The sequence below is a fragment of the Bactrocera tryoni genome, chromosome 1 (assembly GCF_016617805.1).
Source record: "Bactrocera tryoni isolate S06 chromosome 1, CSIRO_BtryS06_freeze2, whole genome shotgun sequence".
Lineage (NCBI taxonomy): Eukaryota > Metazoa > Arthropoda > Insecta > Diptera > Tephritidae > Bactrocera > Bactrocera tryoni.
This window is the reverse complement of record NC_052499.1, coordinates 75360955-75375641: the sequence shown is the minus strand read 5'-3', so window position 1 is coordinate 75375641 and position 14687 is coordinate 75360955. Positions and strand designations below refer to the sequence as shown.

Below are 14687 nucleotides of genomic sequence, written 5' to 3'. Positions count from 1 at the left end.
GTCTCCTCTTCATTCAAACACAACATTGAGAGTTGCGTGCGTCGCAACTTGGGAAACATTTTTGCATTAGCGGCGCCACGATCGAACATGATCACAGAATCGGGATCGATGTCATGCAGACCGTAGCTGGTGTTAGCTTCGAGGCTGGTAGCCATGCGCAAGGGGTTAGTAATGGGCTCATATTTCGCAGGACTGGTATTTACCGACAACGATCCGAGACTTTGGGAGCGCGGTTGTAGCTTGTTGAAGCGTTGTGTGCGCATACGATTGACGGTGGGCGTGGTCGGCTGCGGTGTCGATTTGCGTTTGAACGGCCTACCGCGTAGTAGTGTGAGCACGCCACCGCGTCGTCGCAACTCGTTGATAATACTTACGCCTGTGGAATTGGTCGAAGTGGCCGAGTTCTGCTAAGCCAATTTTTATTTGCCAAAGTTTATTTTATTTTTTGTATATAATTTTTTATGATTCGTTTGGCAATTCAATGTTGGAATTGCAAGCGTGTAGTTGGGTGTTTATAGAAATAAAGTGGGGTATATAAGAATATAATTATATGGGAGAGAAAGAGAGTTTAATAAGTAAAATTATATAGGCTTATAACTTTAAGTGAAATAGTGTAAATAGTGTACCCAAACCTTAGTAAAAATAACTAAGAATTGATTGTATAAGAAATTCTCTTTAAAGTGCTAAACAGATGTACCAAAAAGTATAATGTTCTCGAGTAGTTTTCGTGCTGAGCTCGACTATAACTGCGTAATCGGTGTCTACGCCAATAAAGAAGAAGAACGAGTTCGTATGACCGTTTGTTATTTAAATAAAGCTTTTTTGGTAAAGCTTAAACCATAAACGTTTAAGGAAATACCGCTGTATATAGACAAAATGCAAATGGATGTGATTTTACTAACAGTGTCCGATGTTAGCCAATATTGCCTACTTTCGTTTCGTCAGACCTTAGAGAGTGACGAATCGAACAAACAATCAGTATAAATCAGGAAGACTGATTAAACAGATATTGGATACTCAGCATTTGTGCAACTTTAATAAGAAAGAATAATTTTGTCGTTACATTCATACCAATTGTTTTCACAAGATAGAAAAGCTTATAAAGAAAGCTCAAAGCAGTATGCCAGTTCATACAATGAACTTTCATGAATACCTAGGTCCAGCAAAAAATCTTATAAAATTATAAGTAAATGCATTTGAAGATATTTGCACTTCGAAGGACTGAGCAGATTCTTATGAAATGAGTATAGAATCTTCACTTCAAGAAATCTTTATACTTTTAGATACATCTTTTACCGAAATCCCTAAATTTTACCGTAACCTCCAAGTTATGTTCCTTTCATTTCCCTAAGTCTACTAAATGTTTCTCAAAACCATTGCCAGCAAGCGACTTGTATTTATAAATATATTTAAGTTGCTTAAACTAATCACTAAGTGCTGCTAATGCTTAGTCCCTTCACCTGCTTTCTGTGTGTGTTTATTTGTAGTATAAATTTCACTAAACATAACTGTATATGTAACCTAAACACTAACCTGTTGGTCGTTGTTAAAACTATTCTCTATGAAATTCTGTTCCAAATGATCATCACAGCCAGATGGCAATTCCTCGCAGCCAATTTCATTCAAAGCGCACTTAATCATGTCCACCAACTTTTGTTTTTGCTTCTCTTGGCAACGCAACGCATTGAGGTCCTTCGATTGTCTGCTGTTTTTTTTTTTCAAGTCAAATACAAATAATTTTTTCATTTTCTTTTTCTAAAACTAAATAATTACACCTACTTCTGACTGTCTTTGGGCGATTGTATGCCATTGCTGGCGGTGCTGCCATTGCGCGTTATGCTGCCGTTCGCTATCGGTGAACCGCCATTCGCATGCTCGATCATTTTCAGCTGTTTCTCTTGGCATTCCTTCACGGACATTTCCAAGTCAATGAGTCGCGAGCGCAGCCAGTCGACTGTGAGATTATCAACGGTGAGCGTATTCGATTGCAATTTGCCGGGTATATCCTCAATGAGTGCGTCGTCGAACTGGAATACTAAGGGTGTGGTGGGGGAGGTCCTATAAAGTGAATAACTATTATTATTGACGGGGTGTGTACTTCGCCGCACAAATGGTTACTTGTGTTTCTCGGTGAATTCCCGATATTCCTCACTGGGATTTATGCTGTTTATCACATTGTCGATGCGCTTCTGGATTTCCTTGAATTTGTCGGATGTGAGGTCACCATGCTGGCTTGTCTCTTGCAGTATATTCTTCCACAATAGTATGAAACTCTCCTGTACGGATTGTTGGTGCTCCAACAGACCGGGTAGCAATACTGTACGAAAATCTTTCTCCACCTCGACGGCTTCGGTGATGGAGAGTACATATTCGTTGTGGGTGAGATGTAGTTTGCGGCAGGCTTTCTGGTATTTATCGCGTACATCGTCCAATTTTCGTCCACCGCGACCGGCTGTAAGAGTACAGGGGAGTATATAGTGTTAATTAGAAAAAAAAAATGGTTTAGTAAGTTTTTATATCAAATATATACAATATTTAACAAAATAGTTTATCATAATTTTCTATGGTAGAGATAATTCTTTTAGAAAACTTATGAACACTTTTAATTGCGTTTTTAGGTATTAAAAATTTTCAGTTAAGGGAAATCAGAAAATTTATAGCGTAAGTGGTTAGTTATTTAAAATAAGAAAATTAAAGATTTTTACTCATAATTACATTTTATGTAGTGTTCCTCAAAGCGCGTCCGCAGTGCCTTGTAACCCTCCAGATGTTTCTGATATTCTGCCTTCTTGCGTACAACTTCGTCTGTGAGCTGAAAAGAGAAGAAAACATATTTATTAGAACTCTTATCTTAAATGTTATCAACTATAAATAAATAAATAAATAAAAAATTTAAATGCCCTGAGCAATAATACAAACTATATACATTTTATATTCTTCGAGACTTTATTCATAGTTTTTACACTGCGTGGATCAAAATTCTGTTTATATTTCAATCAAAAGCTCCCGGAATTCCAGCTGATCCGCAAGAATGAAGGAGTGGGCAGGGATAAGTATTGGCAACAACTCCAAGGCATGCGCCATGCGAGGTTGCTAACAGGTGGCTACAGCCTAAAAAAGTTAAAATATGTAATCAACCTCCCGAGGGACAAACTAAGGCTACTCATCGATCAAAATTTGGAGCTTCTGAGACATGAAACCTGAAATTCCAGAACACCTGATAATTTGCTACACAGAAGCCTGTAGGCGCTGGATAAAGACTCTTGCATGCATGTTTCTAAATAGGGATCAAATCGCCTCAATAGCACCTCACAGTATATTGGAATGGTAGGCACAATAGGCAGTGTTTTCTTTTCTCACAAAAATGAAGCATTTATGCTGCCCTATGCTCGGACTGACAAAGTGGCTTGTTCTTTTCTCTACATGTTTTCAAGTTCGATTGTTCTTTTCTTAAGCCTTTCAGGACCGCACCTAAACCAACTGTCAGAGATTGTTCTTGGTTTTCTGACTTAAACTGCCTGAATTAAATATCGAAGTTTTAGCTCTCTACCTTGATCCTGTCAAAAATTATTGAAAGTTGTTTATTAACTTTGGGCCTCTGAGGAAGGAGGTGCAGCCGAAGTTGAGTCGCTTTCTATATTTTGCATAGCAGTAGAGCACTCGCTGTTGTTTTGAATAGAACTGGAAAACACCGGCGTAGCGCTTAAGAGCTCAGTTGCGATTTCCATCAGGAATTTTAAAAGTGACACATGCTTAGCGTTTGGATTAAGGATTTTGAGATGTCTCCGATACAGGAGCCAGGAATTGAAAACTACTGTGCCTAGGCTACAGTGAAATATTTTCATGTACCACTTATTGAGGCGATGTTTCACTTTATATAGATCCATAAGTATGTCGGCAAGATCAACTCCTCACATGTGTTTATTGTATTTTCAAACAATAACTGGTCTCGGAACCTCAACAAATTTTTTTCCTTCCCATTTCAATGCTTACATGCCTCGATAGGTTCATCTCCCACAAATGTGGACGATAACCGAAATATCATCCAATTTTATATAATTTGTCATCATTATTATCGCTTTTAGATGGCTGCTTCGACTTATAGAAAAATTGATAAATTTCTTTATTTTCTCAAATTTATTTCTCGGCATCGAATCTGTTATTACTGTTACTTTGAGCTCTTGTGACCATGCCATTCTAAGAATCGGCAGCTAGACTACCTTCCTACGGGAATTTGTGAAGAGGCATTCTTGCCCAGTTTTTGTCTTGCGATGCAATGCTTTACAGCGGTCGGAGTTAATGGTTTCGACGTAGGCGTACTGTTCCGCAAGTCCAGTAAAGTTAAATAATACTAACTGGGCGTGATTCTGAAAGAGCTGTATCTGTATCTATTAGCAGGTAATATGAATCGTGCATGCTATCTTTCAACAGCGGCAGTAATGTTCGCCCTCCGAAACCCTAAAAAAAGCAAACCTATTTCTGTGCAATATCTATGTATAAATAGCATTATTTCGACTAACAAAAATGGTTATAAATACGACAAAATTCATTTACGCAATTGATTTCCCGCTTATAAAACCGAATTATGGCAACTTCTTACCGCAATAACTATAATGACAACATCTGCTATGGGAAAATCGTTACCAGCCGGCATTTATGTCATATGCCTTACGTATGTTAAATAAATAAATAGCTATGCATACATTCATATTTATATGCAAATTCCCAAATACCAGCGTACCAGGTACTTGTGTTTATTTGCCCGCTGATCGTGTGTGCTTTTAGCCCAAATACCCAGAGAAAAATGTGTAGCTATGAGAAAGTGCAAGTTAAAAATAGCAAATGGTGTGTATTTCTGCATTAATTTTATTAGCGGCACTCTTGTTAATATGTTAGTTATTGTTGTTGTTGTTACCTGTTACCATTTACCGGCATTTCGCAACGGAAACGCTACAAAAAGCGCCTGCTAGCTGAGCAGACATGCGAGTATCGAATTTAATGGTGATAAGCCAATAGCCGGTGCAACAACAACAACAAATCACTATAACACTAACCCACAAATTGGACACATTTTTATGACAACTTACCCAAAGGCAAGTATGTGTGTGTGTGCGAGTGTTTTTGTAATATGCACAATACATTGCCTCAATTATGGCAAAGTCAAGAGACTTTTAATTGAAGCTCACTTTTACTTGTGCATACCAATTGCTGAGAAACATATGTATGTGTGTATGTATAATGTAGTTGCAAAGCGTTAATTTATGTATGTGTGATACACGTGTATTAACACTTGAGAAAAGCTTCGCGGCATCTCGTATTTTGCTTTTTATTTAACCCACTTGTTTTAATGCAATTTACAGTAAATTAGTATGTATGTATGCACATAAGTGCATATATGTATGTATGTTGTAAATACATACGCTCTGCACATATTTATAAGCGTATCTAGCGTGTAGGCATTAAATTTATTTGTCTTTCATCCACATATCTTCGGCATTGTCGCATTTTTGCCGCACCGTACGTGATGAAGACCACGTAAAATTGCAACAAAACGCATTCGCCGATTTTATTACGTTTTTAATTGACTACACGCGAGTACCAAGCGTTGCACAGCGTCTTATATTGCGGCTTATTTAGGGCAATTATCGTTGAGCTGTAGTTGCTTATGCAAAATAATACATATTTGTATGTATCTATGTTTATATGTATGAATGTATAAGGTATAATGGTGAGTTTTCTAACGCAAACATTAAATTGAAAAAGATTAATAGGGAATAATTTTTTTTTGTTGCAGGTATTTTCAGGTGAGTTTAAATTTTGGAACATTTTATATTATATATAAAGGTACTTTTGTATACAAATATGGTATGTGTTTTGAAAGTGACAATGAACAATAAAATATTTGGCTATTAATAATTACGGATTCAGAAAGGAGAAATGGTGGCTTTGAAAACCAAAGAATTGTAAATTCTTATTGACTGCTTCATAGATAGATTCAAAGGCCTTTTGGATAATGACAACGTGGAGCGACGTTTGAAGCTCAAAGGTGAACTTGATCACTGGCAGTGCCATTGGTGGCAGAAGCAAAAGTCAAAAGACAACAAGTCACCGACTACTGCAATGGAAACGTTAAAGAACTGTGATGTAGACCTATACCCATTACTCTTAGTTTTCTTCGCATATTCAGTAGACTTTCTGTGACGAGTGCGAGCTCTGAACGCTCTTTTTCGACACTTCGCCGCATGAAAACGTGGCTGAGGCCGAATATGCTTCAAGATAGATTGATCGGCTTGGCGTTGCTGCACACATAGCATGACATTGAAGTAAATGGAGAGGATGTTATCGAAAGATTCTCAAAACTAGACCCACATCGTTTCGTTTTGTGAAATTTTTCTATTCAATACACGAACTGACAACAGTATTAAACATTGCAATAAAGTATGTACCCGCACGTCTACGAATTATAATATGTTTTTTCAATTTAGTAGGATTTGATATTAGAAGGTCGATTTGAAAATTGTTCACAATGCTATTAAACTGTATAAAGACTACTCTATTTAATACAATAAGCTTCATGAAATGTAGGCGAATGGATAAAAAAAATCGTAAGACTTTTAAATTTAAATTTCGCGCGAAAACTCATTCGTCGAAATATTTTTTTCTAGATTGGTATGACTTTTAGTGACATCTGTGCTAAATGTCATATCAAAATAATCATTAGTGTTTAGTATACGCTTGTCTTTCCTGAAGTACTTAATCGTCCGGTCAATGACCAAACTTTCACCATTCGTTCAATGACCGGGTACCCGGGTACCCAGGTGGATCAGATGTGGAAGTCATTAGTATACTGAATAAAAATGTTTTTTTCTGTGTAAGTTGGCTACATGGCATAGGAAATAACTATATATGGGGACATAGTCTATAGTTCTCGTAGAAATAACGAAAGCGGAGTGCCAAGGTCGATGGATATTTAGGTAATCTTAAGCCGTCCCTCTCCCTTTCCATTTCGGACGAAAAAGAAGGAAACGTGTTCGCTTGGAATTCTACAAGCGTAGTGAACAGCGTAGAAAGTATACAGAGATAAGTGAAAAAAATATACAAAGTAACATTATTATTAGACGCCATACCTAATAAAAAGGCAATCCAACGTATACAGCATATACTGAAAAAATCCAGAAAAAAAAATTGGAGTGGAAAAATCTCGAGCTGCAGGAATTTTATGCAGTTTGGCTATTTTGATAACTTCTGGCGCAAATAATTCAAATACTGACAATGAAAGGGAAATGTGGCAGCTGTATTCATATCCATTATATCAAGCAGCAATGAGTATTAATCGCTTCTGGAATATTATTCGTTTTATTCGATTTGACGATGCCAATACTAGAGCTCAGCGCTTAGAAAGTGATAAAGCTGCTCCAATGTGAGACATTTACAAACCAACAGAATACCAAACAATCGACGAGCCACTTTATCCATACCGAGGTCGAACTAGCTTCACTCAATCCTCGTATCCACTTACTGGTCAGCTTTACACTGGGAAATCGAAAGATGGTCGTGAGAAAAATGTTGGTGAAAGAGTTGTTAAAGACTTGGTGGCACTCTCTACAAAGGATCCGGTAGAAACATTACAATGGATAATTTCTTCACAACTCTCCACTAGCAAAATTTTTACTATCTTGGAACTTCGACGATTGTTGGTACTCTGAAGAAAAATAAAGCATACATTCCACCAGCAATGGCTGTTTCAAAAACTTGAGAAGAATTATCCACTGTGTTTGGCTTTCATGAAAATGTGACCCTATGTAGTAGTAATTATGCTATCATCAATGCATCACGAAGCAAAAATTAGTGGTAGTGCACAGAAAAAAACCGAGATCATCGAGTTTTATAATTGGTCCAAAGCTGGAGTAGACACGATGGATAAAATGCTTGGTAGATATACTACAAAAAGGTCTACTCAACGATTTTTTTTACAATATTCTCGATAATAAAATGATTGTTAAAAAATCGTATGAACGACGCTTATTTTATCGGCAATTGGGCAGAGAGCTATATACTCCATTCGTTGAAAATCGTGCGAATAATGCACAAATTATGAGGCGTTTCTCAACGAAAGTGGCGATTGAATCTCTTTTTCGCGATTCAACTGGAAGGAAAAAGATTACTGGTGTAGGCTACGAATGTCTTCAAAGTGAATTCAAAAAACGTCACAAAACTAGAAAAATATGTACAGTATGTGAGAAACCTATTTGTGATGAACACGGTATTACAACCACGACATGTGAAGGATGTACAGAATAATTTAATATACTTCAATTCTTATATAGCACTGTATCATAATAAATAAAACAATATAAATAAACAAATAGTAAAAAATAGAAAATAATATTACTAAAATAAATAAAAACGGAGTTATTTTGTTCTTACTAACTATTTTGTTATTGTTTATAATAAGAATTATTGTTAAAATAAAGAAATTGTGAACTATATTGTCTACTATTAATTTAAAAAAAAATATATAATAAATAAATAATATATAAAAAATATAATTATCTGAATACTTTGATAAACAATCTCTTAAGTGTGTAAACCTGTCATTTATATATATAACTCTCAGTGGGTACCCGGGTACCTGGTTATTGAACGGAGGAAGCATCAAGTTTGATAGTTAATAGCTTTTATTAAATAATTGATTCTAAAAATTTTGACGGAAAATGGGTGACAAATAACTTAATTTGGGGATCCAGGCGGCCATAAAATTTTTTGAGGAGGAGTTAAGAAAAATTGGCATGTAGATTGAAATGGATACCCGTGTACCCGGTCATTGGACCGGACGGTTAAAGTGCATTCGGCGATTTTTACGATAAGTGAAATGATTCATCAAAGAAGTTTCATTAAATTTTGTGCGCGGCATTAAATTTCTGGTGCCGAAACGTTGAGAATACTGGAAAAGGCCTTCGGTGATAATTGTTTGTCGCGAGCTAGTGTTTTGATTGGTAAAAATTATTCAAAGAGGGTTCAGAACGCGTTGACGACGAACCACATACAGGACGGCCATCAAAATTAACTGATGATCAACATGTCAATAAAATAAAGGAATTGAAGCTTGAAAATCGACGATTAACTGTCAAGGGTCTACTGGCCTCGTTGGAATGTCGGAAGAATCAGTGAAAACCATTTTGTACGATTTGGGCCTAAGAAAAGTGAAAGCACGATTGGTTCCAAAATCAATAAATTTTTTCGAAAAATGGAATCGCGTTAACGTCTGTGAAACAATGCTTTGCCACAATCGATCGAAAGTCGTGGCAAAGGTGAGCCGAAGGCGAAAAAACACGTCAGAGCAGGTCGAAAGTCAAGGTTATGTTAATAGTTTTCCTCGAATAACGAGGTGTGGTGCACACCAAATTCCTTCCGACCGGCCAAACTGTCAACAAGGAATGCTATTTGAGTGTTATGCGTCGTTTGCGCAAAGCTAATCGTAAAAAGAGGTCTTAATTATGGACCGATAACTCTTAGTTTTTGCATCACGATAATGCAACACCGTATACAGTATTGATTATTCGTGAGATTTTCGACAAATATCGTGCCGTAACCACCGTATTCGCCTGATATAGCTGCGTGTGATTTCTGGCTATTCAGCAAACTCAAACATTCGCTCCGGGGAAACCGTTTTGTGTGAATGGCTACGCGCATTGAAGGCTGTTCCGAATATTGACTGACAATTTTTTCGAAGATTAGAAGGATCATTGCCATAAGTGTATTGGAACCAAGTGAAAATACTTTGAGGGGACAACATACATATGTAGATTTTGAAGAATAAATTAAAAATTTTAAAATTTTGAAAAAGTCTTAATATTTTTTGTCATAAGAATGTTAATAAAGAAAGTACCATAATACTATTGAAAATGGAGCAGAAGATCGATCTTTTTGGGCAGGGTTGCAGCACGAGCGCTCTCCGTTTGTTTAAGTATCTGGTCTTGTTCGATTCGCTGGATATTGACGAATCGAAAACAGCTAGCATTATTTTCAAGTACTTATTTATATATGATTATGAAAATTGATGTTATTTCAGGAAAACTATTAGAAATAATTGATTTATATACTGAAATATGCACTTATAAATATTTCGTGGATATATGTACATATATAAGCATATGTACACACGAGTATCAAATAAAAACGTGTATTTATATAGCATAAGTATATAGTATAGTTAGCGTGCAATTTATTTATGTGCCCGCAGTTCAACTCTGATCTCACCGCAATTATCTGTTGCTATTAGTTAATATACTTCCGCAATTTTTGCAGTTATCGCACTTAATTATGCATTCACCGCCAACATAACTGCGCTGCACCGAGCAGCCACAAAGCAATTGCTAAAGCGAAACACTACAATGGCCGCTGCAATCACAGCGCTGTGATGCACCCTCATCATCAAACCCATCAACACACTACTCATCCGCATAATCATCATTATTATCGTTGGCATGTCTGCCGCGAACCGGCCATTACTGACTATCGCTGATTTGCACTTCTGCATAGAAGCTCTGCAAGTTTTCTCTTCACTCACACGCGAAGAGAATATGCAACTTAGTGCGGCACTTACCACATGATCATCAGAAATGCTTTTGCCCGTTCTACTATTAGCACTATATTCGTAGTTTCGTTGTTTCACCTACTTCAATCAACAACAACGCTCGTCTTCACTTCGTCTCACGCCGTTTTCCTCAAGAGAAGACGCTTAAGTGACCACAATCAAGCATTCAATTAAGAAATCTAAGTGGTACACATTTTGCTGGCTGCCAGCTGTACTCGTAGTAGTCTAACGCTGCTTGTTGGCGCATCTGGCCGACGGCCAAATGAAACTGACCCATTCGTTGATTCGCCCGTAGAAAAACGAAAAGAACACAGGAACGCAAATTCAAAAGAGGCACCGAAGCCTAGCCTTAGCATAGGCGAGTATGCTGCTGGCGTTGCGTGCTCGCAAGTGTAGTTTCTTTTGCATTACATTAAGGCTTATTTGCTTTATTTAACATGCAAAGTTCAGTTTGAATCGCGCAGATGCGAGTAGCTTGCCGCCATATTTGTTGCAGTTGCATTAAGTGTGTGGCATGCAGCTGCAACTGCTGTGACCGTTGGCTGACTGCCGTACGGTAAATGTTTATGCATGTTTCTAATGGCGGACAATAAAATTATTGTACGTTTGATTTTGGCTTTTTTTATTGTTGTTGTTATTTTCTATTGTATTTGTTGTTGCATATGACGTTTAAAAGCAAACAATAGTTTCTTGTCATCATTTCGTACAATCTTTTCTATGAGCATTTAGTAACAAATAGCGCTAAGCGATAGTATGAAACTTTAGCTATCGTCGGAAGGTGTATGGCTGTGCAAGTTGTCATCAGAATCAGAAAATTTGGTTTCCTCACCCACCCTTTGTCTTCATACCGGATCACTTTGATCATGAAGTCTCCAAACTGAACTCTGGCGGCCCCTTCTCTGACCATATACCGACCAAGGGGTTGTGAGGGGGAAGAAGCTGTTGGAGGAGAGAGATAGTAAGCTTTACGGATGGCTTAAGGCTTTAGGGGGAAGGTTGGTGGAGGGATTTACTGCCAGAAGTTCGCTTTCAACTCCAGTTTCAGCGTTCTTGTTATTTACGAGACAGATACAAAGAAATGCGAATTTCATGGAAAAATCAGGTTTAGAGCCCCGTACTACCTCGCCGGCGTGAGTTACGACCTCTGATCTGTAGGAATTTAAAGATAAAAACTCACGATTGTAGAGGCCTTGGTCCAGTTTTTAATGTTAATAATAAGGGCTAAAATTTGCAGGGAATTTTTCTTAGGGTATTTCCAAGGAAATTTCGTGACGGAACTGAAAAAAGTTAATAGTTCAAAGAATAAAAAAACACCTTAATGTACATATAGCAGTCCACGTGCGATCTTTTCTACATCAGCCCTCTAACCCAACCTAACATAATGAAATTTCAGAAAACTTTATGTTTTATCGAAAAGTAGTAAAGATTAAAGACTACTTTGGAGAGAATTGATGGAATATATGTATGACCACAAAAGTCCCTGAGTCTGGTTCAATTAACAACTAAGCATTATTCCAAAGTTCAAACGGAAAAATTTTCTTGAAATTGTATTTCAAATATTTCAAGTATTTCGACCAAAAATAATTTGTACTGGACTTTAAGAAAGTTTCTTAGGAACTACTGGTGAATGATTAACGATGGTCAGAGCATCTCAAATGCTTCAAATACTGACGCAAAAACGTTATTTTGAACAAATGATATTTTGATCACAATTTAGTTTGGAATATTGTCATGATGTTAAGTATTTCTACTGCCATCAGCATAATTATTTGAAGCCATCGAAATACTTAAAACTATTTATACTAGAAACATTTTTTTTTTATTTTCGCAAAAGTAAATAATCTGAAGGTATTCAAATTATCTTGTTTATTATTATTTTCCGGTACACGCCCGCTTTTGTTTTGGTTTTCTAATACGTCAAATGTTTTGTTTGTTTTTCACATAAATACATGCATACATACACACATTTTTCGGCTATTTTCGCGTCGTGTTTACTTGGTTTATTCTTAATGTTTTGCCCAATATTTACATATTTACTTTTATCCTCGTGCTTTTGACAAATTTATGATTTTATCTGAACCTCATGCCACATTCAGTTGCGCTAACTCGCCGTGTTGTTGTTTATTATTGACCTCTGTAGCTGACGGCATGTGTATTTTCTTGCGCTTATCTCTCGAGCACATGATCGAGAAATCAAACTTTCATTTGTAAAGATATTTGCATAAAAACAGGTGAGGATTTGTATCTAAGAAGTAACGATGCAATGTATCTTGTTGTATTTTTTTAGAATATTTTGTACGTATTTTCAATGAATGGAAGAAATTACAGTGCCAGGCAAGTTTATATATTCAGCAGATAAAAAGTTTGGGTTTAAGCACTTTAAGTATTGAAAATATGCAATATTCTCAACCAAAAATATGTATTTTTGCACTACCAAAAATGTGTGTCTTTCAGCTTTATGACTACCCAAATTTTTTTTTAAATATTATTCGTAAACATTCTTCTTCTATTCTTTTTTCAAAATCAGCTTAATCTAATGTTTGCTGGTGAAGCTTATCTATAAGCCTGTGAGCTACGGCTACTAGACTTCTAGAAACACTAATAAATTTTAGTTGTGCGCCGAAATGTAGGCAACATTGAAGCATAAACATTTTTATAGAATTTATGACATAAGTATTTTTTGGAAAAGGGGAAAAAATATTTGCTCATTTAGAACTGGCTTGCAGGATCTGAGCACATTTCATTACATATATACATTACTGACCAAAAAACCATTATAAAGCCACATGAAAGTGATAATGCGACAAAATCGAGAGTGCAAGCCATTTAGTTAAATATTAGAGACATTTTGCACAGTGATAGTGGTACTTGATTTCTCCTGCCTTGTTTGTCACCATGAGCGGTAACAAATGGCGGATGCCAGCAATAATAGTTACGTTGAAAAAGAGGCATACAGATTAGCACTTTGATAGTAAGTGACGCACAAGAAGGGCAGATAATTAAGTGAAAGAAATGTGTAATAAAATAAATTACAATAACAAATTTCACTAATTATAATTTCACACAGAAAAAGCCAACGCAAGAGGATATAACAAACAGTATTTATGTGTCTTAAAATTCATACATATGTACATATGTATACCATACATATGAACTTATATTGTACCTACATACTAAAATACAAATTAAAATATAATCGTAAAAATTACAACAACATAAGAAACTGAAACCTTCAACTATGCCGGAGGTGCAGTGACACGGCGACCCATTGCTAAGTATGTGTCTTCATAATTTTCGACATGAATCGTCTGCCAGCAGTCGATGTGCTCTTCGTCACGCCATATGTAAACAAACGGATGAACAAGTCACAATCACACACACACACACACAATTTCAATATTTACAAGACGACATCGGTTTAACATCCATATAAATATAAATACATACATACATATGTATATAGTATGTATATTAACGCGCAGGTTTTCGAAAAGTCAAGTCAACCTCGCAAAGTCTCATCACCAGCCGTGCCACAGGTCTAACTGTGACTGTAACTGTGGCTGAGCGCGGCTTACGCTGTACTTTGGAATTGGGTCATTCGTGAGTTAACTATGAATAAATTTACAGTATTTTTCTCACTTGTTACGACTTTTTTGCGGCGTCTCTTAATGCATCTTCAAATTAATGAGTTTTTATTGTTTTAATATTAATTTTCTTTTCTCCCTTTTTGGCTTACAATTTTTTTTTTTATTTTTTGTGCTATTATATTTGTTTGTGTATTATTTCTTTTTTATGATCTTGTTGTGCCCCAACCCAAATGACGTTAGCCGCCAAGCTTAAACTTGTTCTCAAGCTATGGTTTGTATTGTGTTGGTTTTGTAATGTGTTGGTGACGAGGCTACATTTGTATGAAAGTTTGGTTGTGTTCGCTTGTTAGATAAAACTTTGTCGGCTTTAATGATATTTGTAAGCTTCTTCAGAAAGCATAAGTTTTTGTTGAAATGATTTTATAGCTCTATAAGCAATGTATTTTTGCAAAGATTTGATTTTAAATGGTTATTTTAGGAGAAATAATTTAAGAGAATAAAAC

At 36.3% G+C, this 14687-nt stretch overlaps 1 protein-coding gene across 5 annotated transcripts in view; it reads right to left on the bottom strand.

The window, feature by feature from the left end:
* LOC120781075 (tyrosine-protein kinase Fer) overlaps nucleotides 1-14687 on the bottom strand; it is a 92640-nt gene that overhangs the window by 12008 nt on the left and 65945 nt on the right. For 4 of the 5 annotated variants that reach the window (XM_040113223.1, XM_040113239.1, XM_040113229.1 and 1 more), the window contains exons 4-8: nucleotides 2716-2812; nucleotides 2119-2452; nucleotides 1780-2058; nucleotides 1534-1705; nucleotides 204-404 (exon numbers count right to left, since the gene is read on the bottom strand). In XM_040113223.1, coding sequence (XP_039969157.1) covers nucleotides 204-404; nucleotides 1534-1705; nucleotides 1780-2058; nucleotides 2119-2452; nucleotides 2716-2812 — 1083 coding nt within the window. The remainder of the gene's footprint in view (nucleotides 1-203; nucleotides 405-1533; nucleotides 1706-1779; nucleotides 2059-2118; nucleotides 2453-2715; nucleotides 2813-14687) is intronic. The other variant, XM_040113245.1, reaches the window with a different exon arrangement.